This window comes from Balaenoptera musculus, chromosome 14 (genome assembly GCF_009873245.2).
Source record: "Balaenoptera musculus isolate JJ_BM4_2016_0621 chromosome 14, mBalMus1.pri.v3, whole genome shotgun sequence".
Lineage (NCBI taxonomy): Eukaryota > Metazoa > Chordata > Mammalia > Artiodactyla > Balaenopteridae > Balaenoptera > Balaenoptera musculus.
Window position 1 is genome coordinate 49,473,051 of NC_045798.1, and position 19,712 is coordinate 49,492,762.

At 35.3% G+C, this 19,712-nt stretch overlaps 1 protein-coding gene across 6 annotated transcripts in view; it reads right to left on the bottom strand.

Moving 5' to 3' along the window:
- NOL4 (nucleolar protein 4) overlaps positions 1-19,712 on the bottom strand; it is a 409,767-nt gene that overhangs the window by 86,463 nt on the left and 303,592 nt on the right. For all 6 annotated transcript variants that reach the window (XM_036824082.1, XM_036824088.1, XM_036824085.1 and 3 more), the window contains one exon: positions 13,023-13,136. In XM_036824082.1, the coding sequence (XP_036679977.1) occupies positions 13,023-13,136 (114 nt within the window). The remainder of the gene's footprint in view (positions 1-13,022; positions 13,137-19,712) is intronic.

The window sequence follows — 19,712 nt, forward strand, 5'->3', positions numbered from 1 at the left end:
GTATCTTTGGGGCTCAAAGTGATGCAGGCCAAAGCTGTTTTAATCCCACAGAGTGATAAAAATTTATAGAGTCAATATTCCAAAAGACACCTGGAGGCCATTACAATGTTACCTGGGAATATAATCAAGTCCTCAAATATGCTGTGCTGATAGTCATTGCTACACAGAGAAGGAGGAAAGGGACTTAGATTTGTGGGCTGCGAGTTGATCCAAGGGGTGCTTCTTAAAGCAGGTGCGCTTTGAGATGGGCGTACAAATAAACACAGGAGTGGAACTGGAGCTGTCAGACTGCCTGAGAAAAGGCGTACTGCTGGAAGGAGGGTGTGTTGGGAGCATTAAAGATTCTGCTCCACATTCACATATCTCTAAATCCCCCAAATGTCCTTTCTATAGAAAGAAAATAGGAGCAACAATGAGGCACTGCATTTCCTCTTTGTGTAATTTTTAGGCATGAACAAGAGCAGTAATGATGTAGACCTCACTGAGTTTTGGGAAACAAATTAAATGAGAAAATGTACGTGCATTCAAATTAAGGTGTAAGAGGACACACAAACATTAGTATAACTATGTATGATGTGTTTCCCATACATGTCCTGATTCATTTCTCCAATATAGCTGAGATGATACTATGAATGGCGAAGAACTTGGCATTTAAACCTGAATCTGGGTATTTGAAATGATTTCAACAAATTTTGTTCTTAGAATATGAATGATCAAATACATGGTAGTTCAAGAAGTTCATTTAATGTAAAAATCTTCAGAAAGGATTCTGTATTTTTAGAATGACCTCAAATGCAGGATCTTAAATAAAGAATTAAAGAAGATACATGGATAGCTGAGCAGTTCCCTGGAAAGGAAATTTTCCTCACACTTATGGAGACATTTGAAGCTTGACAGCTTCATTGGACTTCTCAAACTTGCTTCACAGGCAATAATATATGATAGAAAAATGCAATTGAATAAAATAATGTGACCTGAGTTCTGCATCTAAAATAGTATTCAAATTCTTGCATGCTATGAATGTACTATGGCCTTAAGATTTGAAATTTATGAAGCATTCTGATTTTCATTACTCAGAACATTACTCTGAAATCTAAAGGGAGCTAAATTCTTTGTATGTATTGGTCTGTTTTCCTTCTTTTTAAAGAGAAATTCTGTTTCTAGTGAAATATGAAAATAATCACTGAAGAAAGAAAGAAAGAGAGAGAGAGGGAGGGAGGGAGGAAGAAAGGAAGAAAGGAAGGAGGGAAGGAAGGAAGAAGGGAAGGAGGGAAGGAAGGAAAGGAAATCGAAACTAAAAATGAAATTTTCTTACTTCACTCTGTATGACAGACTCTAACTCCATCCACCTCATTACAAATACCTCCATTTCATTTCTTTTTATGGCATACAGAGTGAAGTAAGTCAGAAAGAGAAAAACAAATACAGTATGCTAACACATATATACGGAATCTAAGGAAAAAAAAAAAAAAAGCAAGACGGGAATAAAGACACAGACCGACTAGAGAATGGACTTGAGGATATGGGGAGGGGGTGGGGTGAGATGTGACAGGGTGAGAGAGTGTCATGGACATATATACACTACCAAATGTAAAATAGATAGCTAGTGGGAAGCAGCCACATAGCACAGGGAGATCAGCTCTGCTTTGTGACCACCTAGAGGGGTGGGATGGGGAGGGTGGGAGCGAGGGAGATGCAAGAGGGAAGAGATATGGGAACATACTGTATGTGTATAACTGATTCACTTTGTTATAAAGCAGAAGCTAACTCACCATTGTAAGGCAATTATACTTCAATAAAGATGTTTAAAAAAAAAAAATGAAATTTTCCAGGCCTGTCTCTTTTATAAAATAAACCTATTGAACTAAGTGGTCTGTGAGGTTCTTGGAAGCTCTAACGGTTTTTGAGTCCAGTATGTCCTATAGTAAAAATGATAATTTAAAAATCTGAAAAAGAGGCTTTTTTGAAAAGTTATGTATGTATTAGCAATCCCCAAGTATAACAACTCTGTATATACACCCACATATGCAGTTCAAACACGCCACTGCTTCTGAGTTTCCAGACTCTATTCTCCAAACGCCCGAATTGAAGGCTATGTTCCTTCTCTAAACTTCTCAGGTCCCCCCACCAGAAAGAAATCATGTAGCAAAAATAAATAATGAATAGGAGAGATTGGCATATAGTAGAAAGCTTTACTTTAATTGCCGTTTATTGATGGAAATCATAATGCCTATGAGAGTCAGATAAACTTTCACTTATATCTACCTATTTTATAACTTCAGTTCACAGTTGCAAGTGTGACCTCTTTTTGTACTTTGGCTCTTTGCCCTCTTTCAAGAACTCAGAACCCTGACTTCTGTTAAATTTCACTGATATTTTCATAGAGGATTTGGAAATAGGAGGCTAGTCTCAAACCTCAGAGATGAAAAAAAGCGAAGGTTACTACTGGGCGCTGGGAGTTCCCTGAGGGTCCTTGAATATCAGACCCAGAATGCATTATTATGTTTTCTTAAATAACAGAACTAGCACCAAAACCAAGAAAAATAAGAACACAGAATGTTACCAGAGAAGTGATTTAATGAGAAGTTTGATCTTAATGTAGGAATCTCACCGGACTTTCAACTTAATTGTTTCATTGAAAAGGCTATTTTGATCTTGCTTGTGTTCAAGGCAAAACATTAAAGGGAGCTTAAAAATAAATGTGACTTGGTTTTTGACCTATGTAAGTATCACTTTGCTCTTGATGAATGAGTGCAGGTAAGAGCTTTTAGAAAATAGCTTTGCATAAACTCCTAAAACAGTGAGAGGTAGTTTTCCTTATATTCTTTTAACAGGGTGTAAATAAGGACAAATACAGACTGTCCAGTAGACATTGAGAAGCCATTGGATTGTTGAAGCAAGAAAGAAGTAACATTGTTGACCAGGCAAAGAACACTGATAGCATGGGAAAGATGGGGCTTCTTCCTGAGGATGAGAGATAATATGAGAGATTGATCCATTTCAGCAAAGTTAATAGGTAAAGATCAATTTTGCTGCCAAGCCTGTCAGAAAGTCAGGCTCCCTTCACCATTATGAGAAAGAGGTAAATTACCAATAAAGTGAGTTGACCTGCCTCAGGGAGTTTTCTCTAGGACAGACTTCACAAGATCACCTGTTCCATCACCTGCTCTGCGGTACCTAAAGCTGATGTCAGTTTTAAAGCTGATGTCAGCACCACACAATCCTTAGTAAAAATTAATATTAATAACTAAATCCATCTTTAAAGGTTATGATCCGAAGAGTTATGGCATGAAATGAAGATGCATTGAGATTTTAGGAATATTTCCACTACAAATGAAAGTAAAATCATTTGCAAAGCTACCCCACAGCTATCTAGAAAAGCTAGCTCTGCAGAAACCATGCTTTCCCAAAGTGCTGAGTAACTGAGAGAAAAACGTTTATTACTTGAGGCCACTGGGCTTGTGGTATTTACCACCTGAGTCATGTTAAACATCGTAAATCTCTTTAGGAAGCATAGCCCAATTTGTCAAGCTATTATATTATCTAATTTCATAATAAACTTGTGACTATGGCTAAATTTCCCCAATACACATAAAATTATTGTTTCAGAGTAACTAATGGGTTTTAAACTGGCTAGATTAAAGAGAAAAGACAGGACAAGGAATGGACAGATTATGAGAAATAAATTATAAAAATGAATATATTTGGCATAAAACAAATAAGTCAGACTCTTCGTCTGTTAAGCCTAAAATAACTGGTTTTAAAAGAAATTAACAAAAATGCAGTCTTCATGGAGAACCCAGTAAACCATATGTTCCCCTGACTTTGGCACCAAAACATATTATGATGAATTTCTCTCTCTGAATTCAAACCACCTACTCATATACTGACGTTGATCCACTTGAAATTAATAACATCCTAAGCCAAAGATTCACCTAAAATTAAAAAAAGAATCATTTCTATACAAATGTGGGAGAATTCTCAATGAAGCCAGAAAACCAAATAGTAAAGCAAAATGAGTAACAGAAAGACAAAAAATAAAATCAGAAATTGAGGGTGTTCCCAGTTTCCCCCCTTCAAAACCCCATAGATGTATCCAAAAGAAAGTTTCTTAGATTCAGATTCCCCATCTATAGAAAAGGGAAACCATTTGATCTACATGCTTCATAGTACTATTGAGAGACCAAGAGAATCATGCACTGTACATCACTACTCAGATATACATTGACATATCATTACATAAGGAAAATACATACACTAAGGAAAAATTTTATACAGAAGTAACCTTCCTCTCAATCTAAGAAAAAAAAGATAAAAAGTCACTGTTTGAGGAAAACCATAATGTCAGTTTTTTGAGAGATCATAAAAAGAGAAAAAGATGAAAAATATTTATGATAGAAAGAATAATAATCTATATATACAGTTATATAAGTTGAAACTATAGGAGAAAATTAAACTTTGATTCCTCATTAGCTGGGCTAACACTGCAGCATGGAAGAGTAGGTATTCTCAAATCACTCATTTGTAACTTCAAAATACCTTATAGCAGATTAATCTCCGTAATTACTTTTCGGCATTAGCTCAAATTTAACTACTGTTACAATTAAATAGCAAATCTGAAATGTAGGTGGTAGAGAAAGGAATTCTTGCTGAATTGGGACCTCACCTTTGCCCCAGTACATCTACATTTTGTTGTCCCTAGGGTTCCGAAGCTTCCTAAAAATTGGAGACGTCACTCTCCTTCCCACTCATCTCTGGCATGTACTTAAAGTCCAAATAACTTAACAGAGCATATAAAATGCCCACAGTCTAATTTAAACCCTCATGTCCAATCCCCTCTCCTTTTATTTCTTCCCAAGAATCTCAAGTTTCACTCACAGAGATGACTGTTTTTGGTACTCAGGAAACTTTCATGTTTCAAAAGGCTCCATGTGTCTGGACTATCATCTGTCAGCTCTCATAATCTCCTTCATTTCTCATGGTCTAGCTCAAATAGTGCCTCCTCTGGGAAGCCCTCCTGGGTTTCCCAGGCAGAACTAGAAGAACCCTCCTCTGGCTTTCACAACAATCTGATCACACCCTTATAATTTCATTTACCATACTAATTTCACTTGTCTTTAACAGAATGTGAGTTTCTAGAGGAAGGATGTTATGTCTCATCCCTCTGCAAAGAAAGAATAAAAACACCTGCTCAGTAGCAAGTGATTTTAAGCAAATCTAGTACCTGGTAAATCCTCAGTAAAGGTTCTCCATCCTTGTTTTGTAGCCTCTGTACCAAGCAAAATATCTTCCATGTAATGATTATTTGCTAAATAAACTACTTTAGGACTACTTAGAGCTAATTTTCTCCTATTAATCATATCTCTTGCTGATACAGATAATATTTAAGGAACTCCCTAGAGCAGTTCAAAAACCTTGGAAAAATAAGAATTTAAAACTTTTGTCATTAAAAAGTTATCTTGCAAGACCTCAAGTTGGAAATAATACATATTTGAAGTCCAGCCACATTATTAAGTTAATGCTGAAAGAATACAGATTCGTAAAGCAATTATCTTGCTCACAAAATACCAACAGAATACAGGTCAAATATTCTTCCCTACAGAGCAAATAAATATTCCAGTAAAACTATTTAACCGTGTTTCTCAAATATTATATAATGTGCCAATGAACTAAAATTTTTAAATTAGAATAGCAAATATTTATTGTAGTTATCCATAAGTGATATTTTATGTATCTGTGAAACATTTTAATTTGGTATATATATTTACTTTTCCTTAGTTTTTATGTTTATGAAATTTCTATGTTTATAAAAATATAATGGAAATGTATAATATTTCCCTATTTTTATTATTTAAAAATGTGATTATAACCATTCTGAGAGTCTGTTCTGGTAGTATATAGGTATGATGGTTGGTTTGCAGTAGTGAGAATGTATTCAAGTCTCTCTGGATTGCTTTACTAATTTGTCCACCCCTTGGTGCTCATGAATTTAAGGTCATGGTTCAATATCCACTTCTGTTAGCTATTTCCCAGATGGAAAAAACCTCTCTTCCTGTGGAATATGATTACTTACTAACCACTGCCAGGCATTTTAGAGACCAACTGAGTGAATAGATGGTTCAGTGTACACCTAGTCACACCCTCCAATGGTGAGTGTGCAAACAGCGTATTTATGAATGATTGAAACTGATGAAAACGTGCATTTTTGAAGATTATTGAGCCTTGTCTTTTTGTGGCATTATATTTGTAGCAAACTGTTGGATGTTGTGGTGTCCCTATTGTAAATGTTAAACATGGTAATTTAATTGATGGTGACTTCCAAATTAGAAAAGGATGTAACTGTAATCTCAGGAGATATTGAAAATAGCTGAACGATGAATAAAAATGGAATTATACTTTAGAAATACAACTGGAATTAGTAATCATATGTGGCTTAGTTTTTTGACTGGGGGCATAACTGCTATAGCCATTGACACTTAATTGCTTCCTTTTTGCAAAGAAATAAAATTAAACCAAAGGGCCTGGTTAAGTTACTTTTATCTTATAGCCTCCAATTTTTACTTTTAGGCTCTGGCGAATTTAAAAACAAAAAAGTAAACAGAAGGTAGAAAAAAGGATGGAGGGAGAATTCATTTGACATAATGAGTGCAAATCTATGGAAAATTGTGGGTTTTGAACCTCAAGGCCAGTCTCTTCAAAATGGGAGGAACTGAGTTATGAATTCATTATCAAGGAATAGATCTGAGAATGTATTAGTCTCATTCCTGTATTCAAATCCTAGGCTAGTTGTCCATAGCAGTGCTTCTCAGAAAGGGCATTACCACTTCTAGGGGACATCTGGAAAATATATAGCAGGTGAAATAGGCATGAAGTGGGAGGACCAGCTTACGGAAAGCTCAGACATTCTCCAGGCAGTACCAATCAACTAAGAACTGTCCCTGTTCCCATGTGAATTTTAAAAAGTCATGCTGGATATTTTTGTAGGTGAAAGCCTGAATAGGGTTTCCTGAGCCTAAAGTTTAATTTCATTTTAAGTATAAAAACAAAGTTTTTGTGCATGTTTTAAAAGATATGTTGAATTGTCTCAGGAATACACTACCTTGCAAATCGAGGGCGTATTGTGCTATGTTTTGTTTGGAACTGTACCACTAGTCTTTCACCGTTTGTAAAGTTCATGTCACTGAATTCTGTGAGCTGCCACAATACACCTGTATCAGAGGACAGTTGTAGCTGCGGCTTCTTCATTGATTTGAGGGACAGACAGAAGCAGCTGATGACTTTATTGTATCTTCTAGTGATGTGGACTCCCCATATTTCCACACCAAAATACATGTTATTTGATTATATATTACTTTTAAAATAAATAACATATTATTTATATTAAAATCAAGACATTATCCATATATATTTAAATTGTGAGCATAATTTATATTAACTATAAATTGCATTTCAGGATCTAAAAGTGGAGCATTTCGAGGTGTTTACTGTAAAAAAGACATGCTATGTTTGAAAGGTTTAGGAACCACTGGTTAAGAATCAAAGATTCTTAAAAGTTAAAAAAAGCTTTTAATAGGCATATGTTTATAAAACAAGCAAAAATGCTTATTTTTATAGGAATAAGGTAGAAATTAAGAGCATGGACCTTATACGTATCAAGAGCTTAAAAAGCCTTGCTGGTTTTTGACCCAGGTCCCATAATTTATCTTAAAAAAATAACTGGCAAGGTATCCTTTTCACAGGTAAATTATGGTAGAAAAAACAAAATCAACATTTAATAATTTAGAAAATACTACATGATGGAGTATTAAGGGGCTTCTAAAAATAATTGATAAACTTACATAGTGATACCATAAATATTCACAACATTAAGCTAAATGGAAGGATACAATGTGATACTATTTTGCTTTTTAAAACAGGAAGTTTTGCATAGAAAGAGTAGTAGAAAGAATTATATTATAAAACTGAATAGTGGAATTACTGGTCAATTATATTTCTTCTCTATACATTACTCTATTTCCTAAATTATCAAAAATAAGCCTGCATGTCTGAAAGTATTTTTTTTAAATGTTACTATAAGCATGATTTTAAAAAGCACAAGGATCAGATCCAAGTGGGGATCCATCCTGAGCAGCTCTGCGCTAAAGGCTCTAAGCCTCAATGTCTCCACTTCATGAAAAGCGATGACAGTTACATAAAATAGGCTTGCAACCCACCTCAAACAGTGCTTCATCCATACATGTTCCTGCTGTTCTGTTGTTATTAATATTATTACTAATGAAGAAAATAAGGCCTATTACAATTAGATGACTTGTGAAGTATATTCTATTTCAATTATTTAAAATTACATGTGTTACAGAGGAAATACAATATATTCAAGGAACTACTCTAGGTGGTACTTTGTTTATCTTATAGTTTTTCTCCTTTGGATGAGAGGGCCATGCTGAAACACATGTTGGAACACTCAAAGATAGAGTTTTCTTTCTCCAAAATATTGTATATAAGAAAGACAAATGCTAGAAGTAGAATGAAAGCCGAGGATGACTGAGAGTAGGGGTATGGGAGTGTGGGCTGGAAGGCCAGAGAAATAGGTTTCAAACCCTATCTCAGTTACTATCACAATGTTTACATTTAAGCATAAAATCCTACTGAAAAATATTTATTTCAATTGTGCATTTGTGAAATATTAGAAACGTTACCAAAAGTACATGCAAATACAGAAGGAAACATGAAAGGAGAGCTGCCTGACTCAAAAACAGCTTGACCATGGTGTTTTCGAGAGTCTTCAAATACATCCATGACAAAATGAAATGTCTGTATTAAAATTGTCACCGTGCTTATGTGACTATATTTTCAACCTTGATACCTACCATTATGTTTCTTTTAATAACATGCCCACTCATTAGCACCCTAACAGAACAAAGGAAAAATCATGAAGAGGTACAGATCACAGAGAATTCACCAGTATTATAGAAAACAGAGTAGCAGGAACTATGGGCTTATTAAATAGTTTTTGGTCTTGGGCCGATGGTTTCCTGTTGGTTTACTAATAGCGATTTTCTTCATTAACTCAGCGAAAAATCAGTTTTCAGTATTTTTTCCCCTGCTTTCTCCCCTTTTATTATGCCACAAGCAACTAACATGCCAGTTCCCCTTTCCCCCTATGGTGTTCTTTTCAATAGAGTCAAAGGTGTCACATCACAGCCTACCATTGATTTTCCATCTGTCCCAGTCACCACAAAAACTGTCACCCAGCACACTTGTGCTGCATTGTACTTCATGAGGGCTGGATCTGCCGAGGAAGCCCTTGACCATTGGTTTTACGTGATCCCTTCTATAAAACTAAAAGTTAATTTAACTGAAAGAACTTAAATAGAGAAAAGAAGCCAAAGGAACCTTCACATTAATCAGAAATTTCAGCAAGCCTAGTAATAGAATATTTGTCATCCCTCAAAAAGAGCAAGTACAAAGCGATGGGAGATAAATGACCAGCAAGTGGATGGTTCTAATCTTTCTCACTTTCTGCCTCTGTCTCTCTGGTGAGATGAACTGTAGCCAAAAACATTGAGATAGATTTGTTTTTAAGTAAATAGTAGTGAAATAATATCTAAATAACAAAGATAAAGACAATTTGAGCTATGCCATAGAAATATAAATGTGAAGTCTGACTCTGCCCATCTTTTTGAATTACCAAAGTGAAAAAGGATTTCCTAGGTAACATAAAAATTCTAGATTTTCACGTTAAAAGAAAAGAAATGCTGGGACTTCCCTGGTGGCACAGTGGTTGAGAATCCACCTTCCAATGCAGGGGACACAGGTTCGAGCCCGGGTCCCAGAAGATCCCACATGCCATGGAGCAACTGAGCCCACGCACCACAACTAATGAGCCTGCGCTCTAGAGCCCGCGAGCCACAACTACTGAAGCCCACGAGCCACAACTACTGAAGCCCACATGCCTAGAGCCCATGCTCCCCAATAATGAGAAGCCTGTGCACCGCAACAAAGAGTAGCCTCCGTTCTCCGCAACTAGAGAAAGCCCACAAGCAGCAACAAAGACCCAAAGCAGCCAAAAATAAATAAATAAATAAATAAATTTATTAAAAAAAAAGAAAAGAAAAGAAATGCTGAGTATATTCTATAATGCATTGGGGATTGACCTCAGCCCTGTGTCATCTGATTCCTAATGAGGCAGTAGGCTCCTGCCCTTGCCTACTTGCTTCAGGGCTGAGGCTGCCTCCTCTAGACCCTGGGGCAAGGTGGACATATGAAATAAAGTATTTAACACATCCATAGTACCTTTCATGTTCATAGCTTTATAAAGCCCAATTAATTTATCAAGTTTCATAAACTCTGAAGGACACATATAATTACAGCCCTACATATGGCTAACCAGGGGCAGCAAGTAGTCATGTGTGCAGCTGAACAGAATTTAGATTTTAACTGTCTCATTTCTGAACTTTCATGCACCAACAGAAAGGCAGGGACACCTTTCCAGTGACTCTTTGAGTCACTGGAAAATTCTAAGAATTGTGAGTTGGGTTAAGAATGTGCCTAGAAAAGGATGATACCATTGCCAACACCAAAAAGAACTCTGGTTGTCTCTACTTAGGCAAAGAGTGTTTAGATCCAATTAGGGGAGCTCCCGCTCCCACATCTCCATGCTTTGATGAAAGTGTAAAATCCACTTGGTAGAAGCATTTGTGCTGCATGCCAAGTGAAATCTATATAATTCACAGTAAGAAGAAATAACTATATATTTGTATCCTCCATTTTACAGATTAGGTCAACAGTGGTTAAGTGATTGGACCAAAAATATTGTGAATGACCAGCTTTGGGGATCTTGTAGAAGGAGACTGTAGGCAGTACATAACATGAATCAGTCATTTAATTTTCATAACAACTGCACATATGATTGATTCTATGATTCAGGGGTATTCTCGAGTGTAGATTGGATGAGGTAGGTAGCAAACTGACAACCAGGAGAGTCCTTTCAATCCCAGAATTCTACCATTCTGATTTCTAGAATAATGATCTTTTCTCAAATGGACTTAGTCTGAATTCAAAACTCCTATATCTGAGATAGTACTATTAATGTTTCTTTATAGTCTTATTGATACCAATGCAATGACAGAAAAGCTAGAACATCAATTAAAATAACTTTTTCTAGGCTGAATTTTCTTGATGCTTACCATGTGCCAGGAAAATTGCTAAGTACCTAACATAAATCTATCATTCAGGGTTCTCACACACCCCTATAAGATTAGTACTGTTATTATTGTTATTTTACATATGAGAAAACTAGGCACAGAGAATTGGAATAATTTCCTGAAGGTCACACAGTTAGTAAGGGTAGAGCTGAGAATCAAAATCAGTTGTATTTAACTCCAGAATATGTAATCTTAATCAATGCTAAATACGGTATTATATATTGGCCTGTAACTTATTTTAAGCAAGATAAATTTTAGAGATATAACAATGACAAAATTCTCGGGCTTCCCTGGTGGCGCAGTGGTTAAGAACCCGCCTGCCAATGCAGGGGACACGGGTTCGATCCCTGGTCCAGGAAGATCCCACATGCCGCAGAGCAACTAAGCCCGTGCCACAACTACTGAGCCCACGTGCCACAACTCTGAAGCCCGTGCGCCTAGAGCCCGTGCTCCGCAACCAAGAGAAGCCACTGCAATGAGAAGTCCGCACACCGCGAGAGTAGCCCCCACTCCCGGCAACTGGAGAAAGCCGGCGCGCAGCAACGAAGACCCAACGCAGCTAAAAATAAATAAATTAAATAAATAAAATTTTAAAAAAGACCCTAAAAACAATAATGACAAAGTCTCAACTGAGGGCATGTATAAGTGAATAAATATGTTTGGCAATGAGAATGCTTAGCAAATTCCAAAGTAGCATTTTCATATACATATTTTATCTGAGGCTAATACAGTATTTTTAATTTAACCTAAGGCTTCATCTTTTGCATTGTATAGAATTATTGGCACATGTTATATTAAGTATAAATACATACAATTAAAAAATAATGCCATTCTAAAACACTTAAAATATTCTAAGCCTGGAATGTAAAAACTTTTTTTTTTTCCATTTTCTTTGAAGCTCATTGTCTCACAGGAAAAACAAAATTGGGCTGACAATTTACTCTCTGTATCCCAGCCTCAGTTAGAAATATGAAGCACCCAGATCATTTGTTGTAAAAATAATTTAAAAGTCAGAACATGGCATACTTTATGTATAACACCTAAAATTATATATTACAATTTAGTTCTTTATTATGGGTAATTAAGAAACAGGGCTAGAGAGAAAAAGGAAACAAAAACATTCCAGACATGAGAGGGGGAGACACACAGATGGAGATAAATGAGGGGAAAAACTAAGCGAAACATCAGTGAATAACGCACAACAAATATACACATCTACATCACATGGATATACAGCCTTAGAAAAGAGATGTAGAAAGATGATACTAAATGGTTATACAGTAAATGATTTGTTAATGTGAAGGTAAGCCCAGGACATAGATTTTCCTTATTTTATACCCCCATTTTATGGCTTTCTGGTCTTCAAGGTTATGTTGTGTTTTCCCCATACCTAGCATAATCTATTGATATTTGGCAATGGACCAGAGGAAATTAAGAGAGGTTCATTTTCATTCAAAAAGACCATAATCAGGTCATTGTCATAAACGATCAGGTAAACTTACAAAACTATTGTAAATGATCATTTAGAGCCTCTTATTTAAATAAGTCATTAGCCTTCAAATTGGATACTAAACAGAATTTTAACTCATTAATTTTACAATTGCCCATTTTTCATCGCAGAACATTTTTGTCATTGCGTCTCCACTAATCTCATGGACATGACTTTTTCAAGTTTAAATTCATATCACAAAGACAGAAAAACGATACCTCTGTGGACTTTAAATCCATTTCAGAGATTCTGCTCTTCTCCATAAATCAGATTAACTTAACCATATTTGCTATAGCTGGTGGTCACCAGACCCCAAGACTCCTCAGTACCTGTTGTCTATCCAGACGCATCCTCTTGGCGGCATTTCTACTCTCACTCTCACAGGCTGAAGCCAAGATACTCTCTGCAACTGCTGAAGTAAGGTGGGAAGGAATAGGTCGAGACTAAAAAAAAAGAGAGAAAAAAACATGAAAAAATTATTAACAGTATCATTAACAGTCCAATGCTATGCTCAGAAGATCTCATAGGATGTGCAGGAGTATCCGTGTATTTCAACTCAACTGATTTCAATAGAAAGAGGAAATGGAAATTGCAAAGATGAATAATGAAAGCTAGTTAGAGGTTAAAGCTAGAGTTGCTACAGATCCATCATCCATTCCCACAGCTCCTTCGTCACAAGTGTTTAGTCTGGGCCATTAAGCTGGAGTTTGAACAGGCAGTGGTAAAATTGCTGACTGGGTTTTGCAAATAAAACAAGTCCTTTAATTCTCTTATAACATATGACAATGCACAACAAAACAAAACAAAAACAAGTGACAGGGCCGAAACAGTTGGAAAAACTGACAGACACTCAGACCATGCCAAACAATCTTAATATGAAATATTATGACTATTTACAGTCTAAGTTGTGACACTATTGATGTGATTAAAATTCTTATAAAAAACACCTTACTTTAGCTTAAAAACAAACTAAAAATTCAGTCTTAGAACAATTTTGCTATAACAAAAATTCAGTGTTCTAGATGTGAGATGTGCATGTGTGCCTACATGCTTTGTTTTATTTATAAAATATGTGTTAATATTATTAGTCTAACAGGTACATGTTGGATATCCATCGTCTGTGTAGCCCATGTAGAAATTCATTAACCTCCTGACTAAGCTCCTAATTAACTACAAATTGTTTGTGATTCTCCATATCATTTGTGATAATCAGAAAAGTTTTGCATTTTTTCCCATAATTACATGAAAAAATATCTAACTGAAAGATGAAGCACTTAATGATACCAGACAGTTTTCTAAAAAATTATGATAAGCAAATGATAGATAAGTAACATAAAAATTAAACGAGATGAGATAGCAGAATATGAAATGACAAAATAAGCATCTTTTAGCAATCTAGCATATATAATGGTATGCCATCTTAGGGTTTTCAAAGCCTCAGTCCTAAATATGTATGGATGCCATACATATTTCTTAGAGGCCTCCCAACTAATAGAGATCTTTTAATTAATTTCTGTAAATGAATGTGAGCATGCCTTTATTGTACTTGATTCATTTTGCTAACTCTGGCATGTATGATGTGCATTAGCACACTGAACCATAGCATTTCTATCTCAAACAATATTCTAGAACAGCTCAATTCAGACCACAGTGTTTTAATAGCTACTCTTCAGTAGAATTTGTTCAGTGCAGAAAGAGACCAAGCTTTGACTTTATTTGAACTAGGAAGAAATTTCTGCTGCCACCTCACCCGACTCCCCCATGTTTCCACCTCCAAAGTAGCCTCTGTAGGCAAAAGGTAGGAAGGGTGTAGGGTGCAGTCTCCACCTGCTAACCCTGTGAGATGATGGAAATGATAGCTAGACAACTTTGACAATAAAGCATTAGGATATTTGGAATGTCATTTTTGCAAAAGAAAGAAAAGAAAGAGGCCCTCTGAGGTAGCAGGAAGAATAGTTTTGAGAAGGAAATTATAAAGCCAGGACCGTGTGTTGGGAACAGAGAGGGTCAAATGAGGTAAACATTAAAAAATATTTAAATTGTCATAAAGGTGTATATATAATTTCAAAATGCATATTGCTTCATTTCATTCTGTACTTCATTGACTATGGATAAGATAGTCTAGCTCAGAACTGAAAATATACTAAGCTACAAAAATCAGTGTTTCATTAAAAGATGGCCATAACATGGCTCAAAATTATACTCTAAACCCCATGGGAATTGGCTACACAATGTTGTTCTTCTCAACTGAATTATGTTTTGAGGCAACAGTGTTATAGGAAAAATGGGAATAAGAACATTCCATTATACAAAAATCATTTATTTCATTGTAGCTAGCATTATTCAAATAGAAGTGAGAGTTCACACCTTTATAAACTACATCTTAAGACACTTCATTTAGTTCTAGGGACTGAATTAACAGAAGCTAAATAAAATATCAGCAGTCTCTATTTTCCTGATCCAATTATTGATAGGCACATGAAATTCAGAGACCTATTTCTGTTCTTCATTCTTTTTATTTTTTCTCTTTACCTGGTACCTCTATTCAAAATTAGGAATATGTAAGGCTATGGAGCTTCATTAAGCTGACTAAATTGTGGTAATAAACACATACATTCCTTAAACACCTAATATTTTGTTGAACAGAGAGAATACAAGGTAAAATATCTCTTTAATTAAAATTATTTGGTAGCATTTCCTTTCAAATTCTTTTTTAATATTTAAAAACAATATGGGAAATGACTTTTACTAGAACAGTATAAGTTACTGTGTGTAATAATTTATATACTTTCCTTTATGGAGAAAATGATAGAGTTGGGTTTTTCCCAGATATATTTAATTGGTCTTCTCAGAAACTAGAATAATGTCCCAGCTGAGTGGAACTAGATATTTTTTAACGTCACTGGATAACCTCATTATTTCAAGATTTTGGGAAAAAAGTCAGCTTCAAGATAAAGCAATCATGTACTCTTTCCTATTAAGTGAAAAAAAACAGTAGAAGCAAAGATACGTGATTAGACATGGCCAGAAGTTAAACAATATAATTTTGAAAATAGAGTTTTTCTGAGTTTACTATAGAATCATAATCAGATAACTGTAAATGGCCATAGAAATCATTCAGTACAAGTTTCTTCCTTAAAGCTTGAAGAAACTCTTTTGCCTAAGGACAAACTGAGCTAGAAATAGAAGCCAAGTCTCATGTCTCCCAATTCTCAACTCTTCCACTCTCCTAAATTCTGTTGTATACTTAGTACTTTTACAAAATGTATTATTAATAACATAAAATATTTTAGGAAAAATCCTTATATATAAAATGTTGGCTCAACTAAAAATAAGCAGACCAAAGTTAGTCCTTTACATGTCTGTATTACAATTATAACTGACTCAAGCTCACTGGAGAGAAGGGCAGAATGAATGAATAAAATCTATATTACAGTTTAATAGATACATATGTGTTTTTCAAGGAATTTACAATATCCTAAATACATGATAAAATATGTACCTCCAAGGAGAAAACCAGTACTATTCATTCTAAATTAATCTTAAGATAAATATTAATAATACCTAACTCATATTGAGTGCTTAGATGTGGAAGCATTAATACAAAAATCTTTGATTCATTATCTAATTTCTTCCAAAGAACCCTTGAGAAAAAGTACTTATATCACCCATTTTAAAGAAACCCAAATTAAAGTCCTCTATAACTTGCCCAAGATCACACAGCTATGATGTGGAAACACCTGAATTCATCTTTAAGTCTGATGATAAACTGGGACTAATAATCCCTAGTAAAGTTTATTGTCATTTTACAACAAAGGTCTCAGTGAGTTTAAAGAAAGCTAGAGCTCTTAAACACTACACATTCCTCCAGAGGAGTCCATGTTCAGCTAACTCCATTATGCATTGAAATGAAGAATATATTAGGGTCTTCCTAAAATTCTTCTCTTAAAGTCATCAAAATCCTCCTAAAACAGCTTCCTATTAATTCTTTAAAACTCTTCTTCATTAATGGCATGATAAAATGGAACTTATCTAAATTCCATCACATGTTCTAAACTGATGCAACCTAAATTCACAAGATTTTCACGTTGGAGCGACCAGAAGTGCTAAGCAATTACTGTACGTGAAACATAATAAAGCTGAGTTTCATGCCCAGAACGAGAATGAGGAGCCAGGCAGAGAAGTTCTTCCTCTCCTGTGAGGCAATCCTGGTAAAAATCCTCTTGATTCTAATATTGATGAGCCAGTAATAAATGCCGATGCTCGTCAATACACACAGAGCTCAATTATGCTATGCCCGGTTATATGATACTAAATATGAAAGATTTTTGCTTATTTTTCCTCCATGGTGTGGCTATTATCTATTTCACAACTCAAAAGTACTTAGACCAAGAGAGTGAGAAGGAAATTAATCAGTTTTGCTCCTTATAAAAGCAGTGTTATCATAGAGAAATTTAAAACTATTATTTATGAGTTCTCAGAATTCATGGGGACTCCCCTTTCCTTCGTGACATTTACTAGTGGAGAGCTTATTCTAAAATCATCTCTTTAGTGTTTTCCTGGCAGTGTGTTAAGGGCTGTAGTCATGGGTTCCACCAGGGATAAATGCTGAAGATTCCTTGTTACACCAGTAAGGGTGGCCATAAAACACAAAAGCTTCCACTGTAATAACTTGAAATAATATTTCACCAAAATGTCAAATGCAAAGAGTTCAATAGGTAATTTATGGAAAATAACACTACTCCTTCCAGTTGAGTATAGCTCAGTAAATCTACTATTTAGTATATATCTTAGATATTTAAAAAATAATTATTCAAAAATGTATATAATCACATATTCTACATGATCTATACCTAGATTGAGATTTGTTACCTATTTCTTTCCTGGATATGAGATAATACTAAGTAGCTTTCACTAATTATCTCTTCATAATTAACTGTCATACTCAACTGGGACGAGTTGATCTTTCCCCAGCACTGTTCTTATTGTAATAATCATCTATGTCCAAATCAATGGTGGTTGTTTCATTAAACAGATGGCTAAACAGTCACATGGGGTTTTAGAGTTTAAAAAGTCACATTTTAATTGGGGACTTAAGATATGATTGCTGTTGGCATAGTGTAAATGTGTCTTTCCTTATATAGGCATGTAAAACCTACTACCACACCAACAAACTATTCCATTTTTTGGTCTTAAAACTAAACAATGTTAGAGTCCTCTGAACTTCTGCTGTACCCTTAGGATGCTGTAGGGTTTTTGTTTTTTGTTTTTTTTGGCAATTATAAAAATTAAAAAGAAATCGAGAATATAAGCTCTGTTCATGGGTTACTGCGGCAATGCTCTCGACTCCAGTGTTCAAGCACAGCTTTATCAAGTATTAGACAAGCCAGATTGGGAGCAACGGTGACATCAACCTGAGATTTTAAGTAGAATGAGCTCTTTTAAAATAATTAAAGCAAATGATTCGGTAGTCAGAATTTAGGTAGAGTTTTAAATTAAGATGATTTCTGCTAAACTTGTTACTTTATAAAATACATAATTTGAAAATTCTGCAGCTTGGATGATATCCTGTCACCCCAAAATGGTATACCCATGCCTGAACACATAACTGTTACAGTGTAAAAAGATGCAGCTCCTAAGGGATCCCTTCTTCTGACCAGGTAGCTTCATTTGCCGACATCAGTGGACTCAAGTAACAGTTTAGCAACTAAGTCAGACAGACCTGGATATTATTATGCAATCAGGTCCTTGCAATATGCCTGACTGCTTTTGCTATATAATCTCTCTGAGCCTCACTCATTCGGCCGAGTAACATTATTTATATCTTTATAAATGACAAAACTGAGGTTCAGTCAATAAGCTATGAATAGGAAAAAGAATCTCTATATCGGGGGGCAGTTGTTAGAATTCCATGAAGTAAGGTACATAAAGTCACTGATATCTTTACTAGTTTATTCAACAAATATACTTAATGAGCACTTTCTATATGTCAGGAACTGAGCCAAGTCCAAAGATACGGAGATAAACAAAATCAATACTGTCTCTGTTATCATAGAGTTTACTTTACAAGTTAGTACAATGCCTAGTACATAGGGTATAATAGACATGCAACAAAGAGTGTTTATTATAGACTCACAACCTTATATCAGCAATTCTAAGATCCTAATATTGTATAAGCTGAAATATTTCAAAAACTTAGGGTAAACTCAGTTGGCAGAAGAAAGTGATATGAGAATATTTAGAATCTTTCTTTTTTCTTCTTTCTGTGAATATTCCTAGGTTTTGTGGCAGAAAGACTAATATATTTGTGCATGGGATGTTTTTCCAGACCCCAATGTGAGTGTTATGCAATAAACAGAATATGCACTTTATCATGTCCCCCAAATCAGAAAAGTTCTGAATTCTGGACCATTGATGATCCAAGATTTTAGATAAGCATGGTGGATGCAGACTAAAATAGCAAATCAACTGCCTTGACCCCGTCATAAAAGGTTTTGGTGGATGGGATAAGCAAAGTCCCTTACTGACCTGACTGGCCACATGACTTAGTCCTGGACAATCAAGGGAGCCCATCCCTTTGTTCCCAGTGACTGATCCAAGAAATGGACATATGATCCAAAGAGGGCCAATATAAGTCCTTTCATGGAAATGGGGACCTGGAGCTGAAGATTGCTCTTGGATTGGGAGTTTTAAGAAAAGAAGCTTAGAGCTGCTGATGGCAACATTTCCCAACAGGTAGCAAGACTGAGAGTTAAACCAATACACAGAGAAGCATTGGGAGAGTGGCAAATCCCTGACATTTGAGCCCAGCTATGTGAGAATCCTTGGACTGTCGAGTTTTCTTGAGAAAAGTATCTTGACTAATTTAAAAGGAGTTTAAAAACAAAGATGATAATTAACCCCTATCTAGGCTTTGATTATAAGTATTTCATTATGAATTAATAGTCTGTGCTTTGGCCTTAATTTTAGAACATTATTGGCCTTTAATAATGATCTTTCACAAACACATGGGGAATTGT